The sequence below is a fragment of the Cyanistes caeruleus genome, chromosome 10 (assembly GCF_971803275.1).
Source record: "Cyanistes caeruleus chromosome 10, bCyaCae1.hap1.1, whole genome shotgun sequence".
NCBI classification, from domain to species: Eukaryota; Metazoa; Chordata; class Aves; order Passeriformes; family Paridae; genus Cyanistes; species Cyanistes caeruleus.
The window spans coordinates 13,862,720-13,880,503 of NC_141710.1; the positions used below are offsets into that span (position 1 = coordinate 13,862,720).

The window sequence follows — 17,784 nt, forward strand, 5'->3', positions numbered from 1 at the left end:
GCAGATGAGGCAGTACGATGCTAATTTAGGAAATCTGTTTTTCTTGTATGCAACTAACATATCTTCATCTAGTGCCATCTTGTCTCATGATCATTATGTCTGAAAGCAAAAATGTATTTCTGGATGGTGTTTTGGAGTAAGCAGAGTTGATAACATTGTTAGCAATTTCAGACACTTTGTCAGGAGAACAGAATGTAGAGAAGACAATAGATGAATTGGGATTCACAGGTTAGAAATTATCCTGGGATTTCACCAGATCCCCGGGCTGCCAGGAATGCAATACCAGAGACAATGATGTGAGGAAAAACCCCTTTGTGGGAAGCAGTTGCTTTCCTGGGAGAGCAGTGCTGCACTGGATGGGCCAAGTGCCATGTGAGTGAGCTGTGATCACGACCCCAGGTCATGGCAGTCCAAACTTTCAGAGGCTTTAAAATTCCAGCCTGAAATAAGATCCAAAATTAAAAAACAAATCAGTCAAGTAATTTCCAAATATACCTTGCATTTTAAAAGGAAGGGATGAAAATTTCCTCTGTCCAACCATGAATTTGAATTTGGGGTTCAAGAAAAAGTAAAGCTAAGGGTAAAATACGTGCCTTGCTCATTGTGCCACATGAATGAGCAGCTCAATGTGCTGACTTCTGCAGGTCTCACTGCACATGGAGCCATGCAGTCATTGGTACCCAGGCCTTACTGACAGAGTTGTTCTCTCATCCAGTCCCCCCAGGCTCTCCAGGGAGGTGTGGAAGTGAGCAGCTTAGCTGGAAGAGTCATCCCCAGTTATGTTCTTCTCAGCAATCATTAAGCTGAAAGCTGTGTTGCTGTGAGGCTTGCGTGAGCAGCTCACCAAATGCCAATGCAGTGAATTTTGGCATTTTATGAAGTACCTGGTGAAAATGGCCAAGCAAAAAAGCAAAAGAACACAATACTGAGCTGTGGTGGGATGGTCAGGTCTGGATTAGGATCCCCAAAACTCATTTGCTCTGTAGCCAAAGGGAGGAGGCCGTGGCTTGTGTGGATCTGTGTGTGCTCACTGTGGTCAAGCACACACAGTTCATCTGGGGTGAAATAGCTCAGTGTCTTGCAGACCCTACCACGGGTTTTGGTCAATACTCTGCTGGGCAGAGGTCCTTGCTGCTGCAGGACACCTTGGGCATGTCCATGCTGCAGTCACACCTTTGTCTCCGGCAGTCCTCAGTGATGGTGACGTGAATAATTTAATCAGACCTTGAACATTAAAAGGTGCTTTTGGACAATCTTTGTCCACATATAAAGATCTGCAGGCTAATTACAGGGGCTTGTCCAGCACTTGGGGTTTTTTTGCCTGTCTAGGAATATTGCATTAGCTTACAAGACATAGCAGATCTGCACTCCACTTCTTGGGTGGGCATTTTAAAGGGAAGCCAGATGAACAATTATTTACCTTGAGTACAGAGAGTTCCCACAAGAGTGAGGGCAGATAGTCCTCTAGTTAAATTTTCAGAGGCAGTAAGTTAGGTGACTTGCTAATGCTGTTTCCCAGCTCCCAGAGCTGGAGAACAGACCTGCATGGATGATGATTTATTTGAAAATGTGTTCCCTCCAGCCCACAGATGGTCCAGGCGGAGTCAGAATGCTTTCAGATACCATATTGCCTCATCAAGTGAATCTCTACCCTGCAGCGGGGCTGTACACTCCCATGTAGCAGCTTGTTATTTTAAAATGTATCTGCTCTCTCCTACTTCTAAAAGGCCACCAAGAAGACTTGTCACCAATCTTTTACGGAGCTAGAAGGGGGAGGAAGAGTGGAGTGTGAAGAGTAGAATATCACCTGCCATCTGGACAAAGATGTGATGAGATGTAAAGTTTGGATGCACATTTGTGGTTCTTGATCACATGCCAGGAGAGAGCTCAGCTACAATTATTTTAAAGCATTTCCAGACAGATGCAACCCTAGGTTGGGGAGAAGCTACACTGAGGCAGGTGGGCCCTGAACTGTGTGGGACTCTGTGCAAGGCATCTCTGCCTGTGGCAGTGCTCCAGGGTCTGCACAGGGCTTATCCTGCAAATGGAATCTCTGTGGTTAAAGACCTGTCCTGGCAATAACAGTGTGCCAGGATCCAGTGCTGTTGTATGAGGTTTGTGGTCACAAATTCTCAAAGACATAGTCTCTGAGCTTCCAGGGGTTTATATGGGAGTTGAGCATTTGCACTTAATGTGGAAACCCAAATGTCTTCAAGAATCTGGTGTCTTGCACATCCATATTGATTTCTGAATACTGAATTTCATAGTGCTGTTAGCATCAGAGGAGTGTTGATGAAACCCTGCCCTAACTGAGGTCAGTGGGGAATGTAGAATGGGCTTTGCTGGGTAAAGAGTACCATAAAACAGATGCTCTTCTATAGTGTTATCCTCTTCCCTGGGATGGAACAGAGCTTATACAGACAAGTGAACACAATCCAATCATTCCATGCTCTGCCTCCGCAAAAACAGTGAAATGCCACTGCTGATAGCTGTGCTGATATTTATGATTCCTACTTAATATGTTTTAAATGAGTTGATGAGCTCTTAAGTATTAACACTAACATCAGTAAGTATCCTGAGCCAGATTCTCTGGGAGGGAAGCCTTGCCATGCAATAGACTATGGTGCAGTTTAGTGCTTTTATCCCATCTGAAGATCTGGCTCAGTAATTGTGCAGAATGTAAAAGAGAAACCCATAAGTGCTGTAAACAAAGGAAAACTGTTACTCTGGGAGTGTGTTAGTTAGATATTTCAACACTCATAATTAACATCCCTTTCCTAAACTGTGACACAAACTACTTGCAGAATGGGTTTTTTTCTTTTATTGCTGCTAGTTTCAGTGACTAAATTTATTAAGTCATTAGGTTTGCTTGTGGATATGTGTATTTGCTGTTCTCCTTTGGGTTATAATAAAAGGAGATCTTGGGAAAAAAAAAAAAAAAAAGATATCTTTATTTATCTGGCAATTTTGGGAATGTTTGTAGGGAAATGGTGAGCAATATGAACAAAGCTGCCCAGTCTGGGGGGATGCTCAGTGAGCAGCTGGGTTTGAATACAACAGCAGCTTGTGACAGTTTCCTGCTGGCTTTCCCTGAGCATTGCAAATGGAAACCTGTCACCATTTCTGCCATGATCTGGGGACACCAGGGGCTTCTGGGGAGCAGATTGCTGGCTCTCATCATCAGAAACCAGAAGCACCATGCTGTTGTTTACTTGGGACCCCTTTTTTTGCAGCTCCTGGCTGAGGATGCTCAGTGGCAGGGATGCTCCCAGGCTGGTGTGGCAGGGACTGGCGCTGTTCTCTTGAGCAGCACCAGGGCTGTCCACTGCCCTGGCAGCTGTGGTTGCATCAGGGCTACAGCACTGTTGGGTTGACATTTTTTGGAGGAGCTGAGGTCTCTGAGGGTGTCAGTGCAGCGCTGAATGCCCTGCAGCTTTGTGCCCACAGGTTTGACAGCAGTGCCTTTGCACCAAGGTCTGTGGAACTTGCCCAGCTTTACAGAAATGCAAAGGAGAGCCCAGTCAAACTTACGGTGTTCAAAGAGGTTGGTTTAGGTCTACCTGACCAGACCAGGTGAAAGCTGAGGTGAATTAGAAAAAAATCTGCCCTCTCACAAACCACTGCCAGTCTGTGCTGTAGTGGGGGATGGATGGGCCCAGACATTCCCAACCCAGAAGAACAAACGAGCTCTAGTGATGCAGAGGTTGGCTTGTGCCTGGAAGTCACATCCACATTTCCAACTGCAGATGGCAGGAGACACTACTGGGATGAAGGATAAGTGAAGCATCTTGGTTTTCTAATCCAGAAATAACTTCTGGGGCAATCTGTGGTACCTTATACCCTCCATGAGCAGGTGTGACACACTGAATCCCCCCTGATGGCAGATACATCCATTTAGCTCCTGTTGGTTCCAAGTGTCATTGAATGTGATCCCCTTTTTTTTCTGTGTCATAGCTAGCTACTGTGTTAATTTGATTTTTTTTTAGGCTGTGAAATTTCCAGTAAAACTACAGTTAGCACAAACCAGACCTATGTTTGTTTTTTCAAAGCAAATCTAATTACTTTTCTTAATACAATTGTCTTTTGTTCAAGGGACTGGATTGAGATGTAAAAAACAAGTTGCAAGCAGACGCTAATCATTTTGCATGTAAACTACTAATGTTTCTTTTGCAAATATTTCATGCAGGTTTTTAGTTTAACAATTAAAAAAAGAACTGCTTTTCCAAGCCACTTTCAGTAATATCTGTAGACACTTAACAAAATACCTCAGGCTCTAAATCTCCAAATGGTAAACAAATAAATGTATTTATTTACTTTCTATGCAAAAATTATTCAGTCAAAGACATGTTTCACATTGAGTTAAATTGAGAGAATCTTTCTTTTCTACAAATCACAAGTATATTCTTTAATGAGAAGAGCTGGTGGGCTTTCTGAATGAGCTGAGTTCATGACAGTCCTGCCAGGGGACCTCTGTGGACTTCATGCAGAAAATAGAGTCACTGTTTATTTCTTTGTTTAAAGACTGAAAAAAGACAGGTGATTAAAAGATAGAAGCCATCTGTCCTCTCACTGTCTTGTACCTGGTCATGCTATTTCAGTTGAGGAGAGAGCTGGAAAAATAATTGAGTGGGACTCGTTATAACCCTGTTTCCAAGGGTCCCTGCAGCAAGTGGGGAAGTGAAGTGGTGCTCATGACCCCAGGGCTTTACCATAGCATTACCTCTGGGGCAGGATGTCCTTATGTCCTGTCAGAAGCACAGGGGGGCACAGCCTGAGGATCCCTTTGCTGTGTTTACCCACTCTTTATCTGAGATGAAGAGAAAGTATTGGACTCCAGGTCTGCCCACATAGCACATTTCATCAACAGTGAATTTATCTTATAAACAAAACCAAACAAATAAAAAAAAACCCAAATTGTGCATGCCCTAGAGGTCTGGTCAATAGATCAATGATTTTTTAAAAAATACCTTCTGTTATCTCAAATAACTGTCTCAGATAACTCAGATTTCTGTCTGTGCAGCAGTGGCTGCTACAAACTGCTTTTTTATTGTGAAGCCTGTATTGTTCACCTGCACTTCTGTCTTTCTTCCCAGCTCATCTCAGCCTAAGACAACTGAAACAGCAGTTCCCACCTGATTCAGCATAATTGCACAATTAATTTTGACAGTGGAGCTTGTAGAGAGGTTCTGCCATTAATATCCCAATAGCCTTTTTTTATTGGTAGCCCCAAAACTGACAGCAAAAGGCGTCTGATGAAACTAAATGATGCAGTGTAGCTGAAGGTTGGCCATGGGGCACCAAGGAGACACCAGTGAAGAAAAACATAAGGGTTTGCATGTTAATGAGATCTACAGGACATTCTAAAAATCCTCAGGCAGTGCTTGGGAGAGTGGGCTGTGTCCTGCTCCTCTGCCCTGTCTGCTGTCTGGTCATCTGGCTCTTTCTTCATCCTCCTGCTCTTTGTGTCAAGCCCAGGGTAGTGCCCACAGAGATTACTGCTGCTCAGACCTGTCAGGACCCTGGGACGTGTCAGTTTGGTGGCAGGATGAGCAGTGTCCCGTCGGTGTCTGTCTCCACATGGCACAGTTGTTGCTGGTGAGATGATGTACATAGGAAGAAGGGTAATAGTGGATAAACCCAGTATTATTTAACTAGAACTTAGCTGTTAGATCTGTGGGTTTTCTAAGCTGCTGAATGGACAGAGCTGGGGTGTTTCATAGCAGTGTTGCCATGGTTCATAACCTGAAGTGCTGTTTCAACTGAACCATGGGAGATGAGGAATCAACCAGCCAACTCACACAACAAATGGGATGCTTTTGTTTGCTTGTGGGGGACTGTAAACATTTAAAGGAAATCAATAGATTTTTTTCTTTATGTTTTAAAATCTTCATTACTTTGATGTCTTTACATGCATTTGCTTTAAAATAATATAAGAAATTTGTTGGTTTATTGGTACAAGTGGGTATACAATACAGCATCTGTTTTATGAACTGCTGCTGCATGTCATAAAATATTATACTGCAGTAATTTTAAAACAGATATTGAGCTGAAAACTTAATTTGCAATAACTTTTAATTAAAATATTTTTTTTTTCTTTGTGAAACTACGTTCTCAAAAGTCATTAGATTTTATATTTCTTCATTGGAAATAGCCTTAGTTCCATGTTTAGGTCAAGTTGGGAGTTATCTTTCACAGCCTGCCAACTTTTTAGTCCCTCTAAAGGGAATTTCCATGATAAGTTTTTACTGATGGGGTAATGAAGGCATTGGAAAGGGGATTGAGTTGTCCAGTTTGGTTTGAGAGCTGCTGCCTGGCTGGGCCTGGTGCCAGGGAGTGCCCCTGAGCCAGCAGTTCAGAGGCAGCTCCTGCAAACCCAGCTCCCAGGTGAGCTGTGCCTTCCCAGGCAAGACAAAGCCTGGAGATAAAGGGCAGATTTAAGGAATGCTTAAACACTGTTCTTTTGGGAAGCTACTTCAAACACCATTTTATAGTGCTCTAAGTCATCTAGATCTCTCTTAACTTGTTTCACTCTCTTTTAAAAATATTTATTTCTCTGGCAAGAAGGACTCCCTTAGATAAGGCAAAAAGGCTCGTTTTGCTGATGGTATTTTTACCTGTGTGGTGCTAATGATTGATGCAAAATTCACATGTGCAGCACAGCTCTGTGCTTTCTGCTGTGCTTTATCTTCTGTAGCTTCAAGCCTGCCAGTCTCTGCGGGTCTGTTGCACACTGGATTTATTGTCACAGCAGCAACACTTTATATAACCCCCAGATCACTTGGAAACAGGTTCCTGAGTGTTGCTGAATGTTCAGAACGTTTGCTCTTAAACAAGAGGTCCGCAGTAAATACGTGGCATTACTCCAGATGCTGTGCTCAGATGTTGGTCATGGGTTTTCCATTGGCAATGCTGAAGAAGCTCCCCAAGACTTGGGACTGGCAAAGGTTTGGGAGGGAGCATTACTTGCCTGTAGAAAGATCTGCCTTCGCTCACAGGCCTCAGAAATGCCTTGTCTGGGACCTGTAAAAAGGGATTTTTTTGCTGAAACAGTTTTGCTCTAGAAAATGAATTTTCATTGTGGCTTGAAGCCTCTTTGCAAGAATATTTTTTAGAAAATTAGTGGGAGAATTTGTTTGGCCAGGATAAGTTTTCTGCTCAATATCAAAGTCTGGGAACCAAACCCAACCTACTAGCAACCACATATGACTCACTGAAGGTTTGGGAACCTGCTGTCACAGAGTCCCCTGGCTAGCCAGATCTTTTAAAAGAGGTTTAATGCTTCTCTGTTGTGAAAACCTTGAATACTGGGACATAACAAGTACTACTCCATAGCTGAGTGTAGTTTTGTCCTGGAGACTTCATGCAAAGCCAGCACAAGTGGCAAAGGCACAGCCACAGCCATCACAGGCTCAGGGGATGTCCTGGACACATCCATATGTGCTCTGCTCTGGGGCAGGTGTGGAGATGCTTCTTGGTACCTGCAGAAATACTTATGCCACAAATATTTAAAATTACTTCTTTCTCCTTATTGAAAGATTTCCAGGCTTTGTGCCAGCATTTCCTCACACTGCTTTTGAAATTAAATGGTTTACTTGCTTTTATACTCTCATTTCTTTGAATCCTCTTAAATGGTTCAATAAACTGCCCTTTGCCTCTAAGAATTTGAATATTTTAGACAACAAGCATTGTACATTTGCCCATCATAGGGAAAGTATGAGCAAAACCAGGGGAAGGCATCAGGAACAGCAAGGCTATCTCTGCTTCTCAGCTCTCTTTTACTTTCTTTTCCTTAGTATTTCAGTCTAAATCCTGGCGAATTTCTGCATTCTCCTGCATGTTTTTCATGCCTGTTCTCTGCAGGCTGTTTTGCAGACCATAGCTCTGCCAGGGAAGGAGAGCCTTGCCTTTCAGCCAGGAGTTGTCTAGATTGGTGTTATTGCTGGGAACTGCCATTGCTGATGCCTGTTGTTTTCTGTTGTTAACTGCAGTGCGTGACCATTGTGTATCACTCAGTGATGCCTAATTCAGAAGATCAGTGATTAATTCTTCCATTGCTTTTTCTTCTCTCTTTTTCTTACTGCAGGATGTTTTTACACCAGAGTGCAAATTTAAAGAATCTGTCTTTGAAAACTACTACGTTATTTATTCTTCCACGCTGTACCGGCAGCAAGAATCTGGACGAGCGTGGTTCCTGGGACTCAATAAAGAAGGTCAAATTATGAAGGGAAACCGAGTGAAAAAAACCAAACCCTCATCACATTTTGTACCCAAACCCATTGAAGGTATGGAATCTGCCCTCTTTCTCCCTCAGTGGGGTTTGGGTAGGGGGAGTTAACAACTTCACAGTTGGTGTTTCTTGGGTGGGGATATTGGGCTTTGAGACCTGAAAGCAAGAAGAAGTATTTGTAGCATTTTAGATAAAAGCTGGGCTGCACTGTTAGTATTTCCTCTGCTTTCCTTCTAGTCTGAAAGGGGTTTCTTAGCTTTGGGGCGCTAAAGAATGAATTTAAAAGCCCAGAAACACAAGAAATTACTGGTAAAGGAAAGCAGCCAGCAGCTCCAAAGGAATGTGATGCAGTAGTGATCATAATGTTGCCTTCTCTGAGGATTTTGCCAGTGTATTTCAGTAGGTTTCCAGTCCCATATAGAGTCAGTAGAGACAGGATTTATCTCACCTGATTTTAGATCTTGACGTTCCACTCATAGTAACAGAAGAAAAATGGGTCCTACCAGCAGAGCTGTGGATGTTCTTTTTATGTCTACCCTGAGATAACTTAAATCTGTTTTTCCTCATACATAAAGACATGCTAGTTAATCACTGGGGGGTAGAGTTGTTGTCCAAAGTTAGATGGGATGTTGTCATGCCATGTCTTCGTCACAGTGTGGGGCTTCAGTGAAAGTCATGGAGTTGAAGTTCTGCCCTCCTGCTGATGCCTGTACACTCTCTGAAGTGTGCCTTAGGCTCCTGACAGGATATTTTGCTTTTTGTGGGCTGGCCCCTGATAAATGGAGAGATAGTGTGATAAGTGTGTACTTAACAGGTACTAATTTGATTCTGGGAACAATACTTATCTATTGCTTGGGAAAAGCTCTACTTTTTGATCCCCAAACTAAGTATGCATTTCTGACCCCATCTTAGTCCTGCCATTTGTCCCCTTCAGGGACACAGTGGCCTGGAGCTGGCCTTGGCTGCACTGCTCTGTGCTCCCTCTCACTACCCCATGTTGGCTGTGGGAGAAAGTTTGAACTGATGCCCTCCTAAGAGGTACCACTCACAAGCGGTGGAGGCCACAGCTCACTCCACACAGCAGTGGCCTTTGAAAAAGCTTCCCAGCTCAGGGGCAGGCAGTTGTGAGGAAAAGGCCATCTGAAACAAAGAGCAGAGAATGGTCTGGAGCTGTTTGTCCTGTGCTTGTTTTCAGCAGCTTTTCTGCAGCCAGGAACCTTTTTTGTTTATCTGAACCATTAGTGGGTTTGGTACCCTAAGCCCTCGTGTTCTACCAAGGAACAGGGCCTGCTTCAGGCATGGGGTTGGTCAGCAGCTTCTCTCTTGCCTTGACCATGAGAAGAGTCTTTGACAAGCACCAGCTTTCACAGCTGGGTTTCCACGTCCTTCTGGTATTTCTTTGCTGCCTGGATGGGCATTGACACTGATCAGTGGGATCCTTTGAATCCAGACTTCTTTCTTAATCCAGCATGCATGGTGTCTGCTGAACGGCTCAATAGTTTCCTTCTGCATGCATTAAACTAGGCCATTCCTGTGGCTCTCCTCATTGCCTTAACAGAGCTGCCTGACCCACAGCAGACATCTCATTTCAGCAAATGCTGCTCTGGCTTTCATTTTGAATAACCCAGCCCAGCCCGAGAGCTTCCCTTTCCCGCAGTTGCCTCCTCCCACACTTGCTTCAATCACAGCTGTCACATAACCTCCCGAGCGAGTGAGCGCTTTGGAAGTTGGCAGCCAAATTAAGGGCTCCTCCACTCCTTCCCTCCTCCACATGCTTTGCAGTCAGGCTTTGTGAGCGCTGCTGCATCAAAGAGCTGGCAGTCTCCCAAGCCAAGGCACGTGTCAGCTTCCCAAAGCATTCAGCTGTCTGGGACTGTGACTCCAGACGGACGACTCTGTTCCCAAGCCTGAGATTCATTGTAGGTAGCAGAGGCTTGCGGGGAGGGTTGGAGTAAAACGCGCTCATCTCCACGTGACTTCTCTGCACCGCATCCATCAAAGTCCCCGCGAGCAGAGCTTGCAAGCAGAGATGTTACCGAAAAGGGGCAATTCCTGCCCTGTTTTAACAGCTCCTTCTCTTTGTTATGACTCCAAGGAAATACTCAAAGCGCTCTCCTGCTGTATTTGCATGTCGGTTCTGCAGAATGCTGTGGCTTGCCCCAGTGTGTGGGCTTTGCTGCTTATTCAGGACACAGCTTCCATCCACAGGAACTTTGCAGCTTCCATCCACAGTCACACCCCCAGGTTTCCTGTTGCTGGGTACCACCACCAGCATTAGCCCTGCCACGTGATGGCTGACACAGGAATGTGTGCAAGGAGGAATCTGCTCCCCCTGGGAAGGAGAGGAGCCACATCCATTGCTAGGAATCACTACACCTACCACTCGACAGCAGTTATCTCTGAGATGAAACTTCCCAGTTGTTTCTGATGTACAGAAAAATTGTGCAGCAGTTTAGTGAAGAGAGCGTTCACAGGGAAGGGAAACAGAAAAAAGCCCAGATTTCTCCCCAAGCTCATTTGGTTCCCATTGCTTCATCCTGCTCTCTGAATTCAGAAGTCTCCTTGAAATTGCAAGTGGACGGCAAACTAATATATAAATAAGAAATGTCCTCACAGATAATTTCTAAGTGCTCATGGGAGCACATATGCATATATACACAGTGGTATCTGTGTATGAATATGTGTTATCTGTGGCTTTTAGCAGCTTCGTCTTTCTGCTGTGCTAAACACAGAGTGTTTTGACTCATGTAGATTGGCAGGATGCTGGAGGTATTTTGTACAAAATTCAGTAGATACCAACTGGAAAAGTTTTGGATTTTGGTTGGTAGGAGTTTTTTTAGTTTAGTGTAGGTAGGATTTGTTTGTTTTTGGAAATAAGATTAAGCTTAATCAATATGAAAGCACAAAAAACTTCCTAAGTAACACCAGGGGAGACGTTAAGTTCCTCTCCCATCTGTGCACAGGCAAAGCCAAGGCAAACAGCCTGGTAGGCAGCAGTTGATGTACTGTGTGGTGCCAGTTTTGCTTCAAAACACACATACGCAACACATTTCTTTTGATATTTTTATTTCTGATCACTGATTATTCGAGCTAAATGAGCCCTAAAGGGAAGACATCAAGATTGAACTAGACTGCACAAGAAATGAGCTTGAGTATAATTGTCACTTGGACAACAAGTAATCTTTTAGAGAAGTTTCAGTCTCTTCAAGTGTCTGTAATGATTAGTGCTGGAACAACCCTTCCATCCATAGTACCTCTTGTTCTTCTAAATATCCAAATCCATCTCAAACAATGTGAGAAGTTTCCAGTCATTTAAGTAGGAATATTATCAGATGCTTACTGTGGATGTGCTCTATTATTTATATTTCCTTGTCCTTGAGGACATAATTTCCAAATGTAACTCTCCCAGGCTTACGTTTTTTCTCTCTCCTGGCCCAAACTAGAAAACATTTAGGGTGGCGAATCTGGCCACAGAAGCAGAAAACTTCCTCCATCTAAGTCAGCAGAGCAGCCCCTAACTCTGAATTTATGGCACTTCAGCCCTCATGATATGAACATGTCTCAGATACAAAGCTGACCTGTTAATGGCAAGTCTGGATCCATTTATTACCACTGATGAGTATCCAAGCAGCCAGGTCTTTCCTGGTGTCATTCCTCAGGGAAATAACATCCAAGTTTTGTTAAGGCAGAGTGCTCAGACGTTGTAAAGAAGTACAAGACACTGTTGACTAGGAAAATGCAGTAGGCCTCATGAAAATGCCTCAAAGGTAACACCTTAATGCATAGAGTAATAGGAAGTCTAGAGTTGGAAGGGACCTTAAAGAACATCTAGTCCCAACCCCCTGCCCATGGGGAGGGGTGCCACCCTCTCTGGATCAGGCTGTTCAGGACCTCATCCAGCCTTGCCTTGGACACTTCCAGGGACAGGGCATCTACAGCTTCTCTGGGTAACCTGTGCAAGTGCCTCACTGCTCTTGCAGAGAAGAATTTCTTCTAACCTAAATCGCTCCTTTTTTAGTTTAAAAATATTCTCCCTTGTCCTATTACTACCTGCCCATGAAAAATGTCACTTTCCCAACATCCTAAAAAGTATTCTTAAAAAATCAAACCTCAAAATCTCCACACTTTATAAGTCTTTGCTAACACAGCTCTTCTCTTGGGTCTGTCTTCCAGATGGGCAGGCTTTGGTAGGTTTTCTATCCCACACTAACTCACTTGCTCATCTATCAGACTCTTGATCATCTTATTAGATGGCAAACGTGATGTGTTTTAACCGTGATTTTGCTAGGCTTTTTGCCATCCTGTGCTGCCTTTCTTATCTGAACAAAGTGTGATTCCACCTGGCAGCATCCTTCACATTTTAGCACCAGATAGACAGGAGCTCACATGCCTCTGAAATGCATCAGCTGGGATTTAGAACATGGTAATTAGAGGCAGAAAATGAGGGTGCCTAATCACTCACTCCCTGGTGCCCCTGAGTGCTGCTGCTCAGGCACTTAATTCCCTGTACAGAAGCATTGGCAAATACAGCTGCCTGGGCAGATACTGACACCCAGAACTGTGGTACCTGTCAAGGCAAGGAGCCTTCTCTGGGCTGCTGCCAGAGGATGTGCTTCCAGCCCTTCCCAGATCCAGCCAGGCACCATTGGGCACATGCTGACCTGCAGGACTGCCCACCTGCTGAATGGCAGCTTAGAAAAATTTTGGTTCCTCCTGACTTGCAAGGATCTGGGGCAAGGAAAGACACAGAGTGAAGACGGATAGATGGAAAATATCTAATGTGCTTAATAAGCTTTTTGCCTTATTCTAGAGGAAGGAAATGAAGTTTGTTGCATCCCCTAAACCTCCTCAACTTGCAGTGATGCCAAGTGAGAAATGCTAGGGTCAGGACACAAAATGATGCTTCCCAAACTCAGGCAGTCTCTGATGCCCAGGGTGATTACAGTGTCATCGTGTGGGTGGTGTGCCAGTGCCATGTCTGGGAAGCAGAAATGAGAGTGGGATCCTGTGCCAGCATGTAGGGAAGAGTTTGAGCTGTTTCTGGGTGACAGGCAGCCCCTTCCACACCTTTGCCTTCTGGAAGTATGGTCCCTGCCACCCCCTTCCTCCTCACTTGTGCCCTCGGTCTCCTTCCTGATTGGTGAGTTTGTTCCTTGTGCAAATTGTTCCCTTGTGCCTGTGAGTGGCAGGCGCTGCTGGGGAGCAGGGGAGCAGGGAATCGAAAACCACAAGAACCAGACATGGGCACAGCTCCACTGCGCTCACCCCCTTCCATTAATGCCTGCAGCTCTTCAGCAGATCAAGCTAACAGCACTTTCCAATTAAAGCATGAATATGGATGTGTTGATTGGAATCTGGGGCATAGGAGCTGATTATCTGATTGAAACTCCACAGCATTAGCTTGGTTTTCAGACATTAAGGGCTGTATTTGGCTTGGTGTGTGGGTGTGGGTGGGTGGGAGAAGCAAGGCAAAGCAGGGAGGGAACTCTTGTTCTAGCTGAATTGCTCATCCTTCCAAAGCTCCTTGTGCTGCATGCTCCAGCAGACCTCCCAGGCATCCGGGCATGAGTGTCACACTGCTGCTGCTTTACCTAGGTGCAGGTGACAGGGAAGTGTGTCTACACACACACCGAGACAGAGGGATCCCAAAGAGACTTGTTAGTCAGTCTGCAAGTCTTGGACCCCAAAGATGTACTTTCAAAACTGGGAAGATCTGGGCACTCAACAGTCCATTTGCAAACACCCCCTCCCCAGTCCATGACTAACATCTCCCTGCGTGAGTCACGCTCAGACTTCCTCAGTACAAAGAGGAACAAGCTGCAGTCCAAGAGCCGGTGTTGCACAACATGTTGGGCTGTCCTTGAAGCCCTGTGCCTGTGCAGATGTAGGTGTACACACCTGTGTGCCACAGTGCAGGGGGTTTACAGCCCCTGCTGAGCCATGGCCACAGCTCAGCACATGTGCACAAGCCTCTTGAGTAGGAGAATATCCAGGCATCTCTTGTGCATGATGCCTTGTAAGTACTGCATACACTGATCCTGTAGGTGTATCTAAATACTGAAAATATGCTTGTCCTATACTGCTACAGATTTTCTGGCATGGGCTGTTGGCACAGCCTGTCTGCTTCAGAGGCTTTGACAGCTTTGTCTCAAAAACTCCATGTGAGCAGTCTCCAGCCATGCCCCACATCAGTATTAGCATCATGCACTAGACTGGAAGATAAGCTTATAATTCCTGCCCTAGTTGCTTGCCAAGTACAGGGTTTCCTTCATTTGTAGGGGAAAATATTGTTTCTTTCTGTAGCCTGGTTTATATTCTTTACTCTGTGGGCCTTGTTAGCAGCTCAAGGTTTTTACCCAAAAGTTGTGGTGAGAGGCAGGGAGTTGAGGAAAGGCAGCATGCCATGGTGCTGCTGCAGCGTTCACCTGTGCTCAGTCCTTGTAGTTAAGCATCTGACCCAGTCTGATGGGTTCCTGGGAATAGGTGTGGGTGAGATGAGCTTGGTACCTGCAGCTGTCTGGGGAAAGAACTCACGGAGGTCCCTCCAGCTCCAGCTTGGGACCTGAGAGGTCAGGATGCAACAGTGCACCCGAGACAAAATTTTGTGTACAGAATGTCAGGGGCACTGGGACAACACTGGCACAGATACATCATTCTGCTGGGCAAACATCATATCCGAGAATAAGGTGAGTCACAGAAGTGATGCACATCCTCAGTGCCATCCAAAGACTGCAGCTCAGGGTAAGAAATCACAAGGTTTTCCTCAGCTTAACCATTTCATACTTTCTTTAGGAGCTTATTGGGTACTTTGCCACAACAGGCAAATTCACCATCGCCCTGTTGTTGAGTGACACTCTTCAAAGTGTGAGGGGTAGCTCAGGGGTGAGAGGGGATGTGAGAGCCCTTTTCCATCTGTTGCTGCCATGCTACACATTTTCCTTGCAGCATACAGACAGCATCCATTGTCTGGGCCTGATGGGCAGTCCTGGCAGGGCTCATCCTGGCTCAGACCCAAGGGACAACTCCTTCATTTTCTTTGTTTTTCTAATTTTCATGAAAGAAAATGGCTTCAGTAGCAATAACAGTTTGCAGAGCAGTGCTTCCTTTCAGCTTTGCTGGGAGGCCCAGTGTGTGTGTGTGTGTGTGTGTGTGTGTGTGTGTGTATGTGTGTTTAAGCTGCTTTGAAAGCCTTGCATGAAAAATACTCTCTGAGAAAAGTAATATTTTTTCACTACTCATATATTCAATTCAATATCCCTCCTATTAATACACAGTTGACTGCACTTTATCTCTGTCTTGTATGGTTGCACAGTGCTGTAACTGTTTATCTAGTCAGGAGTAAAAGCACAGAGCAATAATGTCATTTTAAGCCTGCCTCTAATTGCTGGGATTTATTTGAAAATCAGGGGAGATTATTGATACAAGCACTTACATTGCCTTTTATACATGGGGTAGTTTTTTCCGTGTCTTCAAGTAACCTTTAAAGTTTTGCTCTTGTTGGTTATCCAGAACCAAACCCTGATAAGGCTCTATTCTGTGTTGGAGCTCTCTGCCATTGTTTGTGATGTGACAACTTCACAAAATGAAGCAGTACACAATCATTGCTTCATTTCCTAATTTTTGCAAAGATCTGGACATGACATTTGCAGTCTGGACCTGTCTTATGTTCTCAGCTCCACTGTGCCTGTCCTTGAGATGCCTCACTCTTACAATCTCATTTGCACCCTGCCACATTTGCAGTGAGCTCATCAGGGCTGCTGTCCTTGGTGTGAGCAGCCCATGCCCCTGCTCTGGCACATCTCACATGGCACAAGGACAGCCGTGAGGACTTGATCCATGTGCTGAGTTGGATAAATGCTTTGTCCTGCCCAGGACGTGGGGATGAGCCATGCCTTGGGCAGACGTTGCCTTCTCCGGCTGTCTGGGCTCCAGCGAGTACATTTTGTAGGACACACACTGCCTAGCCAGGGTCTGGAGAGAAGGTGCCCTCGAGCCACCCTGTTCTCAGGTGCTGCCAGACGACCACGGACAGCTGGGACAGCTCCTGACTTGCTGTCACTGAACTCATCCCATGTGTCTGCTCACAGCCCTGACCTTGGCTGGCTGGCTTTGATTTACAGAGGAATAAATAGGAAGTGCTGAGAGCAGACCTCGGCTCTTGGCCGATGGAGCCACATGGGCTTGAGTCACCACTTCAGATCCACAGCTCAACACCCTGAGCACTTGCATGGCTCACATGCAGGTGTAGTTTTGAGACAAAAGTCAAAGGGCTTTTGTTGCAGGTCAAGGGCTGGGAACTGGGTCGTTCTTGGACTTTTTGTTAGATGATAATCAGCATCTCAAGGCAGTACTTGGTTTTGTGAGCTAAAATGTTTATTTTATATATATGAATATAACATGGAAAAGCTGTAAAGCACATAAAATCTAGAAAGATTTATCTGTGAGCAGTTAATCTGCTGTTTCTCTCTACCTGTGAAAGAATACAGAGACAGAAGCAAATGGCAGCAAGGGCAGGTAAACAGATCCTGCTTGGTAACACAATCTGCTGCTGGGTCAGTAGAGGTTTTGTAAGTGTGGGTATGTGTGTGTGTTTGTCATGGGGCTGGAATTCAGCATCATATACAACGAAATGATTTGTTATGGTTATGACTGTGACTTCAGGGCTGCTAACAGGTGTCTCTTCTGTTTGCAGTGTGCATGTACAGAGAGCCATCGCTGCATGAAATTGGAGAAAAACAAGGACGCTCAAGGAAAAGTTCAGGGACACCAACCATGAACGGAGGCAAAGTTGTTAACCAAGACTCGACATAGCTGACAAATACCCTCCCTTCTTCCAACTCCTCCCCTCCCACCCACCTACCCACCCCACCTGGCGAAACCACACTGAGACGATGACAACTGAGCAAGGCAGGACCTACCGGTAGTGGCTTGGAGTGTGAACTCCAGAATCTTTCTTTGTGTAGGACGAGAAAATCGAAACCCAGATCCTGCCTGTTGAAACGTTTTAAAAAACAACAACAACAACACAAAAAAAGTGAAGAAAAAATGTTTTAAATCAGGACTCCATTAACATTTTCAAAAGCAAACTGTTTGCTCTGTGATCAAAGGGGGAAAAAAAAAATCTCATCTCTGCATAATAATAATAATAATAATAACAACTAATAAATATAATACTAATACTAATAATAATAATAATAAAGATGTTACCTTTAAAAATAAAACAAAGCTTTTGGAAAATTGAACTTAGCATATGATGTGCAACAAACACATGGGAATTACATCCTGTTATTTTCTGTCTTATCCTTACACCTCACGTTCACACCACTGTTTTTAACATCCTTGCTTCCCTGGGGATGGATGGAATTTTTCACAAAGCAGGAAAGGTAGGGGTGCATTATGACTGTGTTTGCTCTGCTATCAGTAAAATATGGCCTGCCCGAATTAGGAGCCTGACAGTTATGGGCAATGAAGTAGCTACTCTTTATTCAGTCTTTTCCATCTACATTCAAACCCTGCATAGTTATTTGTTGCTAATGTCACTCCCTGAGTACGTTTGA

At 44.7% G+C, this 17,784-nt stretch overlaps 1 protein-coding gene across 3 annotated transcripts in view; it reads left to right on the forward strand.

The window, feature by feature from the left end:
• Positions 1-17,469, forward strand: part of FGF12 (fibroblast growth factor 12) — a 218,162-nt gene extending 200,693 nt beyond the window's left edge. For 2 of the 3 annotated variants that reach the window (XM_086843648.1, XM_086843647.1), the window contains exons 4-5: positions 8,084-8,282; positions 16,920-17,273. In XM_086843648.1, the coding sequence (XP_086699774.1) occupies positions 8,084-8,282; positions 16,920-17,038 (318 nt within the window). In that variant the 3' untranslated portion in view covers positions 17,039-17,273. Of the gene's footprint in view, positions 1-8,083; positions 8,283-16,919 lie in introns of all 3 variants that reach the window. The other variant, XM_086843649.1, reaches the window with a different exon arrangement.
• The last annotated feature ends 315 nt before the right edge of the window (positions 17,470-17,784 follow it).